General features: G+C 37.4%; 1 protein-coding gene across 2 annotated transcripts in view; it reads right to left on the bottom strand.

Annotated features, from left to right (window-relative positions):
- Positions 1 to 1,579: 1,579 nt before the first annotated feature.
- LOC5569913 (serine-rich adhesin for platelets) overlaps positions 1,580 to 20,173 on the bottom strand; it is a 1,178,520-nt gene continuing 1,159,926 nt past the window's right edge. Inside the window, exons 16-17 of one of the 2 annotated variants that reach the window (XM_021852955.1) lie at positions 2,970 to 3,128; positions 1,580 to 2,891 (exon numbers count right to left, since the gene is read on the bottom strand). In XM_021852955.1, coding sequence (XP_021708647.1) covers positions 1,963 to 2,891; positions 2,970 to 3,128 — 1,088 coding nt within the window. In that variant the 3' untranslated portion in view covers positions 1,580 to 1,962. The remainder of the gene's footprint in view (positions 2,892 to 2,969; positions 3,129 to 20,173) is intronic. The other variant, XM_021852960.1, reaches the window with a different exon arrangement.

Genomic DNA, 20,173 nt, shown 5'->3' with positions numbered 1-20,173 from the left:
AAGGTATCAGATTTCACATAATATCATAACGATATTCATCTCACTGAAGATCCTCAAGACCTCCGTGCTTGTTTTCTACAATGCTTGTTTTCGTTGATGTATCAACCCGAACACTCTGATTGATGCTCTAAATCACCCGTGCATGACAATAAATCATTGAAATTTGTTTATCCTCCGTAAAAGGCACGATGTTCATTCAACCACCCCTGTTATTTTTTCCACCACTTCTTCTAATGGTTGATATATACATGATTGAAAGCACAAACGTGACAGACTATATTTTCCGGAGTTTGACGGAGATTAGAAAGACTTCCAATAGAATCATAATCCCTTTGTCGGCATTCAATTTTCAATTCCTTCTAGTTTCTTGGAAAAATATTGACATCCCGCTTCACAAAGCTTCTTAAAATGTGTGATTTGAACATAACCTATGAATTTCCGGAACACCTCCGGTGTCCAATGGTCAATATGCATGGCCAATAAACTTAGTGAAACTAGACCAAATTTGCTGTCGAATGCTTTAAGATGCATCCAAGTTTTCAAAAAGTTAGAAGAAATTGAATTCATTGAATTGAATTGAATCTCAATTATTTTGACGATCCCCTGCATCTCGTCTTCTGTCAGTTGATATGATTTTCATCACAATGAATGAAAGTAGCACATCGTTCTAATGTCAAACTTAGAAACTAGCCAAGAATATCTTGAAAATATTGCCATTATATGGTCCTAAAATAATCATACACTTAGTGTGCCCATTATGGCTCCGATCTCCATACGTTATTATCGGTAGGTACAGTTTTCCAAGATGACTTTTTTATCAATAAGATCAAATGACATAGAACTCCAATGCTGTGACAGCTGTTTGCAGTAAGTAAAGTGGACGGTACACTCATGCATTAACTTAATGCATAAACTTTAGTGGTTTATGGACAAAAGGTCGAAAGACAAAAGTTCGAAAGGACAAAAGGTCGAAAATGATTTGCTTGGTGGAAAACTTTTCCTTCTTTGAAAACAGATTTTCGACTTTTTGTTCCTTCTTTTTTGTTCTTCGACCTTTTGTGTTTCGACCTTCATTCTTTTCGACCTTTTACCATAGATTCAACTCAAGTAATAAGTTGACTATTTTCTTTCTGTCTCTTATTCATTCTGCAGTGAATTTTAACGCTTACTTTCATTTTGACTTTAGCTCTCACTTTTTTTTTCAAGTTCAGCTTCAACCCAGATGAATTGACAAATAGCTTAAAAATACTGTGCAAAGTGAAAGGGAGGCAGATAGAAAATAGTAATAAATTACTTAACACCTATGTCACTAAAAAAAATAATTCTGCGAATATTCGCGTTTCTGAGTGTATCTTGTTCACCTTGTGACCCCCCTTTTACCCTCCTCATTTACGCCAATGGGTATCCTATGAATTCTCGCTTAATATGTGATCTCGCCCTTAAAGCCATTGATAACCGAATGTGAAGCTTGTTGTTTCTGAGCAAACGAATGGGTTTTCACGTTATTTAACAATACTTCGATGTAGAGAAGATCCTCCTTTATCATTCAGTGGTAATAGTTCTTATCTTTGTTGATTCATTTGCTTAAAAACAACGGGCTATACACTCCGTACACCAATAGTTTTTAGGGCGAGATAATAAGTTATGCGAGAATTGCAGTCATTCAAAAACATTCAGATTGAATACAACTGATAAATCGTTGTGGCTGGCTCGTGGGTGGAACATGTCTCGATGGAAAATTACTCTACAGGATTTACGATTTACTCGGAGGGAACACAATTTTCCTATAAACTCGAATTAACGTAACACATCAACACTCGTACACTCTTTCAAATTTAACTAGTAATTAACAACGGTTATTGTTGATATGACAATTTCGAAAAGCGCCGTCATCTGATGGAGATGTATATTGTTTGTAATATACTGTGCTTCTACTATACAAGTTAATAACCTACAGTAGCTCTACACACAACTTTCCGGCCCTGGTAATGTATCGGTGATGATATGCTGTCGGTTTCGGTGTTTCGACAGCGTCGCTCCAATGTTCGTGGAAGAAGATGGTGATGGAACGTTGCTGAAATCCATCAAATCCGTTGCAAATTCGGAACCCGAATACCGGTACTCCGGATTACCATCACTTCCGCCCGTGCTACCTATGAGTGGTCTATTACTACTTGCACTATTGCCACTTACAACGGCTTGCAGATTGTTACTACTGTTGTGGCTATTGTTCCTATACTCGATATGGTTTGTGGTGGAGCTATTTTTAATCTCGTTGGATATGTTAAGCAGTCTATAGTCGAGATTTTTGTCATAGTCCAACGGATCAGTTGAATCCGTCGTTGAGCTTTTATAGCTGTAGGGATCCACTAGAGGTGGTGGATTGTGATTATACTGAAGTGTTGAATAGCCGTATGGTTTGTCGTAATCTAACAGTCCGCTTTCACCAGATGCGTAGCTGGATGAATACTGTGGTAAACCAGCGGTGGTAGCTGGAGGAGGTTTACTCTGGAGATGATGCGGTTGTTGCTGCTGCTGTAGCAAACTGTACGTGTTGGAAGTATCATTCCGTTTTAACGTGCTCTGCCGACTAGAAGGTGTCGATTTTTGGTCATAGGTTTGTGTGGCATAGATTGTGCTTTGTTTTGTCCCTATGCTACCACCCCCTGCTGTCGTCCCTGAACTGCACAATGCATCCGGTCTTATTCCCACCGGGGAACCCATCTTCTGAATGTCCTTTATCGATTGTATACTGGCAGAGCCTTGGGTTTTCTGTGCGTTCAATATGTCCGGCTGCTTTTCGACGCCCTGTTTGAGCGTGTAGGCGACCACATATTTCTGCTGACCCATTCCCATTTCCAGTGGTGTGGTTACAGTGATATCCATGCCTGCTGGGGAAAAAGCGAGAAGGTAGTTAGTTCAATTGTACATTGTTTGAAATTCCACGTAAATTGCACTTCCGAACTTACCCATATGCTTCTCTTTGCCATCACACAAACCGGTACCATGACCGTCACGTTTCCTTCGTATGGCCAAGACCACGACCAGCAGGACAGCGATGCCGATGGTGAACAAGGCACCGGTAAGTAAAGCCGCAAGCGGGAGAATTGAAAAGCCATCGCTTCCGTCTGCAAAATTGAAGAAGAAAACAAGCGCTTGTTAGTGCGGCTGTTGCTGCAACTGAAATTTAATGAGCTTACGCTTATTTATGGGGGTTTGTAATAACATGGAACATTACAGTATTAGACTCATAAACTATCGATAGGGAGCATGTTCGAAACATACTCCATCATTTTCAATTGTGTACGGAAATTTTGATGCACGCTCCTAAAATATCTATTGGCGACCAAACAATATCCTCTAATTGCGTGAACTTTTCAACCGCATCCAATCGAAGAAAATTGAAGCATCTGAACGCCCATATCTATTATCGATAACAATCCGTAAACCACATGTATAGTAAGGCGCGAAGGGATTGGTACCATGCGAAATCACATTCTTTGATAAGGCCGGAACAAATGTGAAATTTTACTCTTGTTACCCTCCCCCCACTTAAAATTTTTCAAAACGTCAAGGGGGGAAATAAATAAAATGTTTTATTTTAAGTATTGGTTTTCATTATTGTTCGTGTTTTTGCTAGTTTTTTTTTGCGTCCTTCCGATATTGCATGAGATAAGAGGTGTCATTGAATTATAAGTCATGAATCTATTTGTTAATGCTAATAGATTTGAGATTTTTCTTGAAAGTTTTTCTTTTAGAATAAGTTAGTGTAGCCTTAGAGCGTCGTTTCCCAAACTTGGGTTTCGCGACCCCCAATGCCTCGTCACCTCGATTTTAGTTGTACACACAAATCGCTGACAGGTCGGGGATTCGCGAAATCCAAGCTTGGGAAACGATGCCTTAGAGAATAGAATACTTTAGTGATTTCCATGAATTATGATTTCTACAAACCTTCAAAGAACATCTTGTCAAATCAATGCAGCAATTAGTTCTTAAAATTTATTTGAATACATGTTTTCCTAGTGGGTCCTTTTTCTGGATGTATAAATATTGAAAGCGTAATCATCATCCACAAACTGCGTATCAAATGTGTTACTATACCTTTTCTTAATTGTGTTGTGAATCTTTTTTCGTTATAGAATCAAATCATATTTATGGGGAGATTGCCCCATAAATATAATAATTGAATTTAGAATAAGTGCCATCAAAGTTGCTTTTCATGATACACTATTTCACATTCGCTAAGGTTCGCAAAGAATATGGCACAAGTGGGCGTAGGAGGGCAATGTATTTCACATCCCCAATTCTCCGCAAATCTAGTGAAATATTTCTACAGTCAGAAGGATATAATAACTGTTATATCAAATTAAAACAATCTAAGTTTAATTTCAAGGTCTAAGTGCATAATTTTTGCAGTTTTCCTTAACCCTTTGGGGCCGGCGCGGTCATATATGACCGCAGTACAAAAAAGGCTGTAAAAAAAGAACCAATGAACAAATGTATATACTGTCTTCGGCAAAGTTGTCCCAAATATACTCTTTTATCAGAGAAAAATATGAAGTATTTGCCTTTATGACCTAATTGACAACCTAGAACATCCTGAACATCCTGAAGTTTGGAAAATTGAACTATAAGTACATGCGAAGCGTGAAATGCTGTTTGTGAACATAAATGATGTTCAGGCTAGATAATACAGAATTACTCTTTTAACGAAAACACTATTTCACTTGCTTTGCTATGTCCTGGGATGTTCTAGGTCGTCCAAACTGTCCTGAAGCACACTCTTTGAAATCTACAACCGTAACAGTAATTGTTTGGGTTAAAAACAATAACATTACAAATTCAAATAGAATCTACCAACCTCTGAGAATCTCAAGAGCTATTTCAAGGAACGTTTGGGATATTCCAGACCCTCCAAATTACCCTGGAGTTCAGAACTTCAGGTCTACACTTGTTCCAGTAGTTATTCTCGCTAAACTGAGTGAAGTTATATAATCTACATTGTTTACTGAACCTTGTCACGGATCAAAAGGCTACTTCAAGAAACGTTTGCGGTATTCCAGGCCCTCCAAATTACCCTGGAAATCTGAATTTCATGTCTACATTTATTCCAGTAGTATTTCTTGCTAAACTGGGTGAAGTTATATATTCTACCATTTTCACTGAACTTTCGCACGTATCAATAGGATGTTTTAAAGAACGTTTGGAGTATTCCGGGCCCTCCAAATTACCCTGGAATTCAGAACTTCAGGGCTACACTTATTCCAGAAATTTATCTCGCTAAACTGAGTGAATTTATAAAATCTTTTCTGTTCACTAAACCTTCTCATGCATCAATAGGCTATTTCAAGGAACGTTTGGGATATTATAGGTGCTCCAAATTACCTTGGAGTTCAGAACTTTAGGGCTACACTTATTCCAGTATTTTTTCTTGCTAAACTGAGTAAAGATATGTAACTTACCAAGTTTACTGAACCTTGTCACGGATCAATAGGCTAATTCAAGGAACGTTTGGGGTATTCTAGGCCCTCCAAATTATCCTAGTGTTCGTAACTTCAGGTTTACATTTGTTTCAGTAATTTATCTCACTAAACTGAGTGAAGTTATATAATCTAACATGCTCACTAAACCATCCCATGGATCAATAAGCTCTTTCAAGGAACGTTTGGGATATTCCAGGCCCTCCAAATTACCCTGGATTTCAGAACTTCAGGTCTGCACTTGTTCAAGTAATTTATCTCGCTAAACTGAGTGAAGTTATAAAATCTAACATGTTCACTGAATTTTCTCACGGATCAATTAGCAGTTTCAAGGAACGTTTGGGGTATTCCGAGCCACCCAGATTACCCCGGAGTTCAGAAGTTCAGATCTACAATTGTTCTAGTATTTTTTCTTACTAAACGATGAAGTTATTTAATGTTCACTGAGCTATCTCACGAATCAAAAAGATATTTCAAGGAACGTTTGGAGTATTCCAGGCCCTCCAAATTTCCCTGGAGTTCAGAACTACAGGTCTTCCCTTGTTCCAGTAATTTTTCTTTCTAAACTGAGTGTCTTTCTAAACTGAGTGAAGTTATATAATCTACTATGTTGACTGAACCTTCTCATGGATCAATATGCTGTTTCAAGAAACGATTGAGGTATTGCAGATCCTTCGAAATTCCAAACCTTTCAAAATTGCAACTAGTTTAAACACAATTTGAAAGTTGGTCTTGTTTATTTTATCAATAAAGTTTTTTCTTTCACCAAAACCAAAAATATTATGGGTAAAAAACCTAGAGATTTATGCATAAGCATAAGCATTGAAGACCGTACAATTCGTAGTTGCCACTCCGTGATTGAACAGAATAATCGAAGTTCCACAAGGAACGAAGAGACGTAGCTTGGGAGTAGCTTTCCATCTTCAATGTACACTTTCGAGAACTCTAAACATTAAAAATTCAATATCGGCGCCGGCCACGTCCTCACGGTCATCGGGGAAGGGAAGGAATGTTAGTGTGACATCCATTGTTACTAGAGACCGAGCTCACCTCTGCATCTCCATGGTTGTCATGGGGAGGAGTGTTGTTAGTGGGGAGGGATCATAGCTGCATGATCAGGATTCACCTTGGTAAGTGATGCGATCAACAAAACATCACCTTTTAGTACTCTAAAGACAACGTGAACGTACGGTAAGTCGACACTTTTAGCGTCGAACCATTCAAAGGTGATTTTATATAATGATAAAAAAACAGGTAAAAGGAAAGTATGGGGTTTTTAATGTTAATGTACAAGAGTCTGTGTCGACACCCACAGTGACGAACCGTTCATATTTCGTTGATTCAATTCATTTAAGTAACACTCCCACCGTTGTCATGATAAAAATACGTTTCTTAATATATTGTGCATGTAGAATAAAAGCATGGAACGAGCTCACCATTCATCCTTGACTGAGCAGCTGTAGTTACTTAAATCAGCATGTTCATTTCACAAAAGCAAAGTAACACTCTGGCGACGCGAAAACCTGAACTCGATTGCACTCAGAACGCGTGAAAAACAAGAAGAAAAACTACGGCGACGACGAAGAAAACGATTTTCCTGGTGAAGATAAAACGAAGCCAAAACTCAAACCCTCAAGAGCACACACCTAGAGAACCAGACAGCGGTTCAAGCTGATAGCCTGATCGACTGAGCAAGAGTGAGTGACCATTCCCTCAAGCCCTCAGCCCGATCCGTTGTCCGGTTCTCCAGACCTGCGCTCCCGAAAATCTGAGGCCCGGCCTCGATGCATCTTCACCTTCTGCTTGGGCTTCAACGAAACACTTCCCAGCAGAGCGCACGCAGAATAAATCGCTTTGTTTCCGCTACAGACACTTTTTTCCATAAACTGCACCCGCCGTTTCACTAGCCGAGTCTAATAATTTGCGAAGACGATCTCTCCTTCGACACGTTTGTTTTCCGGTAAAAAACCTGGAGATTGTTGTTATGAAAATTCTAATTATGAAAAAGTGTTATACGTTCAATGTTATGAACAATAAAATGACTTGATAATAGTTCATAATATTTTTATATGCGGGTATATGTTGCAAAAACATGGTTTTGCAGCATATAAGAAAATAAAAACAAATTTACCTGAATTTCTTGGTGAACTATTGGTGCATTGATGAGATTGAAGAATTTCGATTTTTTTAACTGTATCCACTCAGATCGTTGAACGAATCTTCTCGAATCCATCAGCTATTTTTTTTAAGAGCAAGTAAAGTTGGAGCATACTTCAGAATTGAAAAGCAGTGGTTTTTTTTTTATTTTTTTTTTCGGTCTATTGTTTATTACGGAGAAAACTGCTTTTTCCTTTTTTACATTCGATTCATTTTTTCTAGGGCCTTAAGAGGGTTTGGACTAATAGGTAGACACATTTTTTTCTTAGCTCTTTTAACTCTCTTCGGCAGGCGTGCATTTGACAAGTTACTGAGCCCACATTTTATTTAATTATGCTCCATATATGCATGTATCTTACTGAAAAGTTTCATACAATTCTGTCGAATAAAAATCCACTACCAAATCATGGAGGTGACCGTGTACTTCATTTCTCTTTTTGTGTAGCAGTGATCATTGACAAATTTCTGCGAGATTCTTGACAGAAAACTGTTGAGATTTGTGAATAGTGTGTGGCAATTTTTTAGAGGATTCGTGCAACGACCGTTAGTTCCAATAACCCCATTAGCAAGTTTCACTTAAAATATTCAAAGCAGCTTGCAGAAGTAATGTTTGTCTGCACACCTAAATCTTCCGAAAATTTCCTAATAATAATGTCAAGGATTCTGCACAAGGAACCCTTGGGGATTCTCGTAAAAACTGTGTGGAAATATTTTAAGAATCTCAAAGGAAATTTACATCGTAGCTGTTAGAATATTGTAGATATATTATTTGCGAGAATTTTGGTACCATTTTTCTAAAATATCTAATATGTTTGTTGGATTTTGGCAGAATATTTTTGAGGGTTTTTTAGGAGTTCATCATTGGTCTCTTGGAAGATGTTTGGTTGACTCCTGGTAAAATTCATGTACTTAGTAAATTCCAGATGATCCAGAATTTTTGCATTATATGTGGTGTATTACAGACGAGTTTTTTATGTGCCTGTCAAGGATAGCTGTTGAATAATTATTAGATCTCAAGAGGTTAAGATTTGTATCTCGTGAACATCAATTTTAAGGAGTCCGTGGAATGCTTGTAGAAAATCAGAGGGGGTCGCAGCTTCAGAAAGGCTGGGAACCACTGGTATAAAATTAAAAAAAAAAAACGCGCTTGGATTGGCGATGATACTGTTGAAATTATTTAAATTTGATGAAATTTTATTAGCTTGATATTTAACTCAATTATGTCACAGATGACTAACACTGCGAAACAAGTTGTTGTCTCAAGCACCAAAATATTGCTATTTACGTAATCAAGGATTGTTCAATCCATTGAAGTTTTAAAAAACATCATAGCACGTCTAGGTTTTGAGATATTGGCTGTTAAAAATGCAATATTTGACTGTTTCAGTCAACTTGCATGTAAGTTTTCCAGCTTGTATGGCAAATTATTTGCTTAATTTGCCACAGAATTCAAACTTCATGTGTATAACAAAACTTATCAACAAATTTCAAGATGCTTTCGATGCTCAAAGGCTGTGTTTAGATGGTTTAGAAAAGTACTGTATTTTGCAATATAACAGAAACGAAGAATATTGTATGGAGACAGCAAGCATGTTGAGAAAATCGATTGAAACTAAATTCAATCGTGCAATTTTAACCAAATTATATCTGAAATGGAAGTTAGAGTCCAATTTTGCGTGCTTGGTGATTAAGATCACAACAAAGGTTGATATATCATACCTTAAATTTCATGTAAACATAAATGAAACCAGTGTTTAAGACCATTTGGCGATCTGTAGCTAAAAAAGGGGCCCAGATAGCCGTAGCGGTAAACGCGCAGCTATTTAGCATGACCATGCTGAGAGTCGTGGGTTCGAATCCCGCTGGTCGAGGATCTTTTCGTAAAGGAAATTTTCTCGATTTCCAGGGCATAGAGTATCTTCGTACCTGCCACACGATATACACATGCAAAAATGGTCAATCGGCAAAGAAAGCTCTCAGTTAATAACTGTGGAAGTGCTCATAAGAACACTAATCTGAGAAGAGCAGGCTTTGTCCCAGTTGGGGCGTAACGCCAGAAAGAAGAAGAAGAAGCTATAAATTGTGACGTGCTGGAACATTTTTGAGAACGGCGTCAGATTCAGCAACCCAACATCTACTAGAGACACATAATTTGGTCCTTGAGACACACAGAAATGTCATTTTTGTTATTGAAGTTTTCGGTTTTGTACACAAGAAGAAAAATAATTTTCTTTTCAGAAAGATTCCATTGTTATTTTGACAAAAGAAAACAAATTGATTAAATTGCGAATGATTTTTTTTAATCTGAATTGTTTTTGTTGGAGAGGTTAAGCCACTGTGTTGATTGGATTGAACTTTCTGAATGAGAAGCAATTTTGAATTGAAAATGATTTCTCGACTCACTTATTGTATTTTTGAAAATTGGAATCTTTCAACTAACAATCAAATGCCGCTGTAATGATCACCTACAGTACTACTTTGTACTTCTACAAGTTGCGAACTTCTTTGCAAATTTTGATTATAAAGTTCCTTGTAAACAAAATGAGAATACATACATGGGTTTGAAATGAGAGTAGAACTTCACGAAATAACAATTAATGATTATTGTACCTACTGACTTTGCATTAGTTGTGGCAGCGAAAACGATCCTATATAATTAAGCAATACTACAACGGAAAGCGGAACCGGTTCGTCAGCATGAATCACGTCATCTCAACTGAGCTGTCAACGAATGAAAGTTAAGTAAATAGGCATGTAACAGTTCATGCTGGCGATCCGGTTCCCTTCTCCGTTTCCGTTTCGCTATCATTGAGTTTGGGCCTTTATAGTCAATAAGTTCATATGGTATCAAAACAGATGGATCTGAAATGTTGTAGAGAAACTTAAAGAACTTATTAAGCTGCCATAACTGATACATATTTGTGTCGTCACACTTTTATTATTTTAAAAAATAATAAATCTCAATTAGTTCCAATTACAAAAAACAATAATAAAGTGAAAATCGTACCAAGTACAAACTAGCTTATTCGATTAGACGTAACATAAATCCACAACTAAAAATAAATTAATATCGACCGACGTAGTTTTAGACAATCAATCAATAATCTTGAATTGTGTAAAGTGAAATGGATCGCATCCATTTAACGGCAATATGCTGCTTAACACGTAATCGGATTCGATCGAAGCAACCCACTTCGAGTAGCAACACAAAACTTCTAGCAAATTGAACTCACCCTCTTACTTAAAATTTTGACATTTTCGAAGAACATACTTAAAAACCATGGCTAATTTTTTCAAAATGGGATCGTCATTAGACTGCGTCATTAGAACCGTTATCTTATATTCTTTGAGGACACTTGTAAAAGTTCGGCGGAAAAATCTGAAAAATATGTATTATAAATTAAATAATAATTCAATACATCGTACGAAAGTTTGGGTTCACTAAAATATACTTAAAACATGAAAATTCTCTGAAATCTCATACCAATCATGTACGCACTTTTATTTACGTTGAAATAATCTATAAACTATTAAAATCGGTTGAAAATGGAAGAATTATTCACAAGAATGATTTGCGTGCGGCTCAGGTGAACCCAAGCTTTTGCACGTTGACTTGAATGACTGTGTCATTAATTTTGAGTAGTTTTCGGATTTTTAGTCAACATTTTAAAATTTAAGGAATATAAGATTACGTCTTTAATGGCACATCAATTGATAATTCGGGTCTGCCCAATGCTAAGAAAATAAGCCATTTTTTCAGCGCATTTTTTTGAAAAATGTCGCAACGTCAAGTAAAAATAAAGTAAACAAAATTCAAAAAATGTCTTTGTCAAAATACCTAGGAAGTAATTTGTAAATGCAAAAATATGGAAAAAACGCTCTTGTTTGTTTTTAAAAAGGTGAACCCCAACTTTTTTGCGGGAGTGTAACATAATCCTAAGTATTTTAAATATTTGAGTTGTTGAAAAGTTTTGCGAGTACAAAATTTTAAGGACATATTGTTTTGCTCGGACCACGAAACTCGGATTTCTTTTTAAACTCATCGTTTTTACTTCCAAACGCCATTCCTTGGAGATATTGTCATAAACAAGTTAGACGACGCATGAAAGTCCCAAATATGAATGACAATTCTTTTCGCTGGTGACTTCGACAGAGTTTAGTGATTCAGCATTTTACGAAAAGCAGATTAATTTGCTGTAATTATGCGAAGGGGGTCTTCCTTAGCTGAGTGGTTAGAGTCCGCGGCTAGCAAGCAAAGCCATGATGAAAGTGTCTGGGTTCGATTCCCAGTCGGTCCAGTATCTTTTGATAAAGGAAATTTCCATGAATTCCCTGGGCATAGATTATCATCGTACCTGTCACACGATATAAGAATGCAAAAATAGCAACTTTGGCAAAGAAAGCTCTCTGTTTATAACTGTGGAAGTGCTCATAAGAACACTAAGCTGAGAAGCAGGCTCTGTCCCAGTGGGGACGTAATGCCAAGAAAAAAAGAATTATGCGAAGAGAGCTAATCAAATCAATGCAGATGAGCTTTACTGAGAAATAAATGTCGAGTCTTACAAAGTTTTGATTGATTTTCATGGGACTACGTACTTTTTGGAACAGAGCCTGATTTTCAGCTTTTTGTTTATGAGCTTTTCCGCAGTTATCAATTGAGAGCTTTTATTGCCAATGTTTCGGTCCGTCCAAGAATCGAACCCAGATACCTTCTACATTCTTTTGCATTGTAGCCACTAATGTTAACGCTCTGTTAACGGCTAAGGAAGGACTTCACTATGCCTCGTTATCTGTTTTAAGTAATTATACGCAGGTTTTACCTATTTTTTTCATACAAACAACGTCACTTCTTCTAATTACAAACAGAAAACATTAATGCAAAACTATCTCAAATGAAAGAGACGGCTTGTTTGTTACAAATTTCCGAACAGAATTGATATAAAGTGTGCATATTCTTGAAGAAAAACATTTTCCAGTCCCAAACATGGCTTATATCCTAATTCATAGTCATTGATTTGAACTAAACATTTCTAGCTGATTGTTAGTAAGTTTCCAAATTGGTAATAACATAATCATTTTCTTATAAAATTGTGAAAAATCGTACGACATGATAAGCTCCTGTATGGGCTGTGACTCTAAATGTCATACATACATACATTATAGATTTTTGTTGGAAAATTAAACTTTTTCCAAACACTTATTTTTCAGGGCAGCATAGGGCCCATCCACAAATTTCATAAAGCTGAAGGAGGGTATGGGGGTGTCCTTAAGATGTAACAGATCATACAAAATTTGAAAAACATTCATACAAATGTACGAGTGATTAAGGGTATTGAATTCTTATGGTGTGGACAATCAACAACGTTTAACGTGTAACAACATTTGGTCCTGATAGTGCATGTTACTCCAGGCACCCACACTCTCTAAATTTTTAGAGAAAAATAGTATCAACTTGAAAATAGGTAAGGCTCATAGCAGTTTAAGTTCTCGAAAATTGAATATCCACCAGGGAAATGTATAGAACGACAATGAAAAGCGGTGCGACAAATTTTATTGCTGATTTTCCCAAAGAGTTGAATTCTTATTCCGTTTCTTTTTCTCTATCTGTATTGGACCACTGTTAAGAGTGCAGTATAGCATACTGTCAAAAATCAACCTGCCTTGGGACGTTTCGAATGGACTGGAAGGCATTCACAAAAAATAAAACGGAAACAAAAACTTTCACCAGACAACTTTATCCTAAAAGTTACCTTTGGACACCAGATGTGGGTTATATCAAGTGCGAAGGTTAATTTCTGAAGCGGAAAAAGCACGGTCCAAAAAGGTGAACTCGTTCCCCAGGCCACACGAGGGCCATGATGCATTTGATATTTATTTGCGAGAGGTTTGTGAGGAAAAGAAAAAGTTTGATGTTCGTGAACTTAAACTGGAGAAAAAAAAGTCTGGTTTAATGTGGTGGATAAATTCAAACCATCAGTTTGAATTTTCAAATGTACTATCTTTAGCATTCATTAAATTTTGATTAATGTCATATTCAGCGATATTTTTATTTGGTTTGAAGTATGCGGAGATTGCTGATTATTATTTCTTTATTTTTTATTTACTTGGCGTTACATCAATTAGTTTGATAAAACCTCGTAAACGATGTTACGCCAATTTACTCGGTCTATGGCTGTGTCCCTCCAACTTCGATTTTGGCCCACGCTCTCCAGATCTTGTTGCTGAGAAAGCCACCTCGCTCACTGTGCTCCCTACCTTCTTGTACCAACCGGATTCGACGCGAACACCATTTTTGAAGGGTTGTTGTCCGGTAGTCTTGCAACATACCCTGCTCAACGCAGTCTTCCGGCTTTCGCCATCTTCTGGATACTGAATTCGTCGTAGACGGAAGATAATCTGGGATAGCACTTTGTAGGCGGCATTCAGGATAGTGATCGCATGATAGTTTTCACATTTCAGTTTGCCACCCTTCTTGTAGATGGGGCATATGGCCCCTTGCTTTCACTCCTCCTGTAGCTGTTCCGTTTCCCAGATACTGACAATCAGCCGGTGAAAATAGGTGGCCAACCTCTCCGTGCCCATTTTGACGAGTCCAGCTCGAATACCATCCTTACCAGCTGCCTTGTTGTCCTTGAGCTGGTTGATGGCATCCTTAAATTTTCCTCGATGTGGGAACAGGTTGTTTTCCTCCATCCACCGTGCTGACGTAGTCACTTCCTCCGCTGTCGTGACTCTCTGCGAATGTGTTCTCCTTACTACTGAGGTGTTCATCGTAGTGTTGCTTCCACCTTTCAATCACCTCACGTTCATTCGTCGAGATGCTTCCTACACATTTTGGCTCGCGGCACGAAGCCTTTTCGGGATGCGTTAAGCTTCAACGTTCGCGTTTCTTTTGAACGATGAAGCTGCTCCATTTCTTCACATCGCGCTTCTTCCAGGCGGGCTACGTTAAGCTTATCGTAGAACTTTGACGTTTCTTTTGAACGATGCAGTTGCTCCATTTCTTTGCATCCGGCTTCTTCCAGGCGGCGCGTTTTGTCCTGGGTCCCTGATAGGCGTGTTTGCTTTCGTTTCCTTTTATAACCTGCTTGCATTTTTTGTCGCAACAATTGTTAAATGGCCTCCTTTCCACGTACCCGACGGTTCTCTCAGCTGCGTTGTTGATGGCTACTTTTTCGTCAAGCTCGCCCTCTTCCGGCAACGCTAGCTCAAGATGCTGCGCGTATGCGAAGGCAACGTTTGGTTGGACCAGCCGCGCTAGGTTACCTATATTACGGTGGGTGCCGATACCGTACATTATTGATGACGGATAGTTTTTGTTTTGGCGCAGTTTTATTATCACTAGAGTCAATGTTAGCGCCACGATAGGTCCTGACGTTGATAATGTCGGAGAAGTGCCGTCCATCAATCAGAATGTGGTCGATTTGTGATTCAGTCTGCTGTGGTGATCTCCAGGTGTCGTATCATTACTGCTGTGCAGAAAGTAGGAGCTACGAATGACCATTAGCCTGGGACACGGTTATATGAAAAATTTAGATTCTCGCTCCAGTCCACATTTTGGATTGCATTTAGGTCCCATAACAACTATGCAAAATTTCAGCTCGATCGGTGAAACTATATTTTAGCGCCAGCCGTTCAAAGTTTGTATGGGATTTACTATGGGAAAACTTACTTTTGCAAAGAAAAATCGCCAGAGGTCGTACATTGTCATCTATAAAAATTCTGGACACAGATCTCGATAGGTATTTTTACGATGAACAACATTGCCGAAGACCGCAAATCCGATGCTTGTGACAAAAGTTATTAAGCATAGACTATTCGGTAATTTTGCTTGATTTTGTTATTATTGTTATTCCTTTACGTGTTAATCAACGTCGCCTTGCCAATGGGTTTTCATTGAATAACTTTTTTTCACAAGTGTCAGATTGTTTCGCGGTCTTCGGCAATATTATGCATCGTAAAAATACCTATCGATGTATGTGTTCAGAATTTTTATAAAGGTAAACGGGCGACCTCTGGCGATTTTTCTTTGCAAAAGTATGTTTTCCCATAGTAAATCCCATACAAACTTTGAACGGCTGGCGCTAAAATATAAGTATAATATAACCGAATTTAGTACTTTACCATTTAATTCCACTAGAGTTTGTATCCTTTGACAGATACGCGTATTTCTAGTGGAATTAAATGGTAAAGTACTAAATTCGGTTTTTTCATCTACTTATAGGTATTCCACTAAACAGCTAAAATATAGTTTCTCCGATCGACCTGAAATTTTGCACAGACTGGAGCGAGAATCTAAATTTGTCCCACACTATTGACCATGCTCTTGGAGGCAGAAAAATCTATCAGTCGTTGCTCGATCTCGTTCGTCAGTCGGTTGGTGCTGAAATTTCCAATCGCCAGTCTGAACTCCTCCTCCTGACCAACCTGGCCGTTCAAATCTCCTATGATGAACTTGACGTCGTGGCTTGGAAAGCGGTCGAACTCAGTGCTTTCGGAATGTGGGCTATGTACGTTTATGAAGCTGGAGTTGAAGAACCGGCCTCTGATCCTCAACTTGCACATTCTTTCGTTGATCGGGAATCTATAACATTTGGTCGAAAGACATTTGGTCGAATGACATTTAGTCGAATGACATTTGGTCGAAAGTACATTTGGTCGAACGGACATTTCGTCGAATGGACATTTGGTCGAAAAGGTTTAGCTGCAACAGAAAGCATAAATATATTCTTTCAAACCGACATTTCGTGGAGAGGATAGTGGTCGAACCTCAATAGTAATAAAACAAAGGTTTACGTTTAGTCTGACTATCGTCAAGAGTACCATTTTGTCGCTAATACAAGAGCGATTCAATTATTGAAAAAGTATCAGTCATTTTGCCAACAATCTATGTTCGATAAGCGAAATTTTATTATTCAATTTTATGGACGCTCTCCCTACATATTGATCAACCTCTGGCGTTTTTTGACGTTTCATGCTGCTTTTTCGTTCAAGCATGTTCTGTGAATCGAGATAAGCTGATCTCAAATGCAAGCAAGCCAACTTTTGTCGCCTCAGTAAACTCCTTTTCCCGATACATAAAATTAACACAATTTTAATAATTCAAAGCTTTTACTGCAAACTCTGTTTTTCACCCGATGTCATCAACACTGTCAGCAGAGCCTTGCTTGAGGAATGTAATTAAGCTGAAAGTCACAGTAACCCAATTGGTCATAAGTAGAGATACCGACACCTAACATTCATTTTGCCATAATGGTTCTTCTTGAAGCAAATGTTTCCTGTCGTTTTAATTCTGATTTCCGCATTAAAAAATCTTACCCACATCCGTGAGCTGCAAGACCCGGAATTCAGAGAAAGATCCCGAGCACTCCCTCCGAATGCTTCCATCGAATGAAGATCGGCAGTTCATTATAAAGAAATTTCATTTCAAAAGAATAATAAATAATAAAAACATTACGTTCACATCGTTGAGTAAGAAAATAACTTGTTCAGCAGTTTTTCAAAGAACGATGATATTTTCAAAGAATAGTAAATTCACTAGAGCTAAACATTTTAATCAAAGTACAAAAAACCTGCTTCTAATAAGTTCATTTAAACAATCATCGAAATCCTCGGTTTTGGCATAACTTCAAATTACAACTAAAAAGATGTTTTGAATTCAAAAATAAGACGATATAAAATGTCCCGTTTTTTAATTCAACAACAGTTAATGATTCAGATTGTTCAAAAGAATACGTTATTATAGTTGGTAAACTTTGCAAAATTTAGAAAACAATAATCAATTTTACCAAATGATCTTTCAATAAACCATATGAAAAAAAGCATTTCAACCAAATTTCCATTCAACTAAACGTCATTCGACCAAAACAAATATTCCAAACCAATTCGACCAAATGTCCATTCGACCAAATGTCCATTCGACCAAACGTACTTTCGACCAAATGTCATTCGACCAAACGTCATTCGACCAAATGTCATTCGACGAAATGTCCTAAAGCCCCGCAGCTCTGGTAGATGGTATGATTACCTCTAAACGTTCGCACTATCGAACCTTTCCAGCATACCTCCTGAAGCGCTACGATGCTGAAACCGTGGATCTTCAGTACATCGGAGAGTATGCGTGTGCTCCCGATGAAGTTGAGAAATTTGCAGTTCCACGTACCGAGTTTTCAATCGCTAGTACCGTCATCCAATAAGTTACTCATGCTGATTATGATTCTGATCATGTCCCTGTTACATTTCAAATATCCCATGAAGCGATTCTCAATCCTATCAGCTCCACTTTCAATTATTTACGAGCCGACTGGAATGTATATGAAACTTATGTTGACTCTAATCTTGATGTTAACATTTCTTTAGAAACTAAACTTGATATTGACAATGCTCTTGAAACTTTAACAAATTCCATTGTTGAAGCCAGGAGCATTGCAATTCCAAAATGTGAAGTAAAATTTGAATCCGTGATTATAGACGATGATCTTAAACTCTTGATCCGTCTTAAAAAAGTGAGGAGAAGGCAATTTCAACGCACTCGTGATCCTGCTATGAGAATTATATGGCAGGATTTGCAGAAAGAAATCAAGAAACGTTTTGCAGATTTAAGAAACAAAAATTTTGAAAATAAAATTTCTCAATTGGACCCTGGCTCTAAGCCCTTTTGGAAATTATCTAAAATCTTGAAAAACCTCAGAAGCCAATACCGGCATTGAAAAAAAAACAAATTATTACTAACTAATTGCAAAAAAGCTCAAAAACTTGCTATGCAATTTGAAAGTGCGCACAACTTCAATTTAGGACTTACTATTCCAATTGAAAATCAAGTTACTCAGGACTTCGAAAATATTCTCAATCAAGAGAACGTTTTCGAAAATTCCTGGGAGACTGATTTGGAAGAAGTGAGAACTATTATAAAAAATTCAAAAATATGAAATCTCCTGGCGATGATGGAATTTTCTACATCCTCATCAAGAAAGTAGCTTATCATTTTTAGTTGATATATTCAACAAATGTTTTCAATTAGCATATATTCCTGACAAATGGAAAAATGCTAAGGTTGTTCCAATTTTAAAACCAGGCATAAATACTGCAGAAGCTTCTAGCTATCGTCCAATCAGTTTGCATTTCTCCATCAGTAAACTTTTTGAAAAGGTTATTTTGAACAGAATTATGGCCCACTCCAACGAAAATTCATTTTTTGCCAATGAACAGTTCGGATTCCGCCATGGACATTCGACCACTCATCAACTTTTACGTGTAACAAATTTTATCCGTTCCAACAAATCTGAAGGCTATTCTACTGGTCTTGCTCTTCTAGACATAGAAAAAGCATTCGACAGTGTTTGGCATGAAGGTTTGATCTTAAAATTGAAAAACTTTAATTTTCCAACATACATTGTTAGAATAATTCAAAGTTATCTGTCAAATCGTACACTTCAGGTTGATTATCAGAACTCCAGATCCGAAAGACTTCCTGTAAGAGCTGGTGTTCCTCAAGGCAGCATTTTGGGACCTATATTATACAATATTTTCACATCTGACTTACCTGAGTTACCTCAGGGATGTCAAAAATCTTTGTTTGCGGATGACACAGGCCTCTCCGCCAAAGGACGAAGCCTGCGTGTCATCTGTAGTCGATTGCAAAAAAGTTTGGATATTTTTTCTTTATACTTGCAAAAATGGAAGATTTCTCCTAATGCTTCCAAAACTCAACTAACAATATTCCCACATAAACCAAAAGCTCTTTATTTGAAACCATCAAGTAGACATGTTGTCACGATGAGAGGAGTTCCAATAAATTGGTCAGATGAAGTTAAGTATCTAGGGCTCATGCTAGATAAGAATTTAACTTTCAAAAATCACATTGAGGGCATTCAAGCCAAATCTAACAAATATGTAAAATGTCTCTATTCCCTTATTACTAGAAAATCAAAACTTTGTCTTGAGAACAAGTTTTAATTATTCAAACAAATTTTCAGGCCAGCCATGTTGTATGCTGTACTAATATGGACTCACTGTTATAATACCAGGAAGAAAGCTCTGCAGAGAATTCAAAACAAAATTTTGAAATGATTCTGAAGCTTCCTTCCTGGTATAGTACCAATGAGTTACATAGAATATCCAATGTTGAAACATTGGAACAAATGTCAAATAAAATAATAAATAATTTCAGGCAAAAATCGTTACAATCTTCTATTGCCACGATTAATGCGTTATATGTTTAGGTTAAGTTTATTGAATACCGTAATTCGGGGTGTAGTTGATCAGTGGGGAGAAGTTGATCATTCACGTACCCACATGTATAAACTGTTAAGAGAGCTATGATTCGATTTCAATTAGCACAATTTCTGTGACGTCATGTTACCTGATGGTTGCTCTTGATGTTCCTAAGTTTGGTTTGACATTCAAGATAATTATATCGTGGAAAAACAGATTTTTTATGAAATGTCTGATGAACTGTTGAAAGGTTCTTCTCCAAACAATCGACTATTGACAAGGCTATTTAAAGACACCATTCAAATAAACTGTTTCATACATTC

This window comes from Aedes aegypti, chromosome 1 (assembly GCF_002204515.2).
Source record: "Aedes aegypti strain LVP_AGWG chromosome 1, AaegL5.0 Primary Assembly, whole genome shotgun sequence".
Lineage (NCBI taxonomy): Eukaryota > Metazoa > Arthropoda > Insecta > Diptera > Culicidae > Aedes > Aedes aegypti.
The sequence above is the reverse complement of the archived record's forward strand: the minus strand, read 5'-3'. Positions and strand labels throughout refer to the sequence as shown.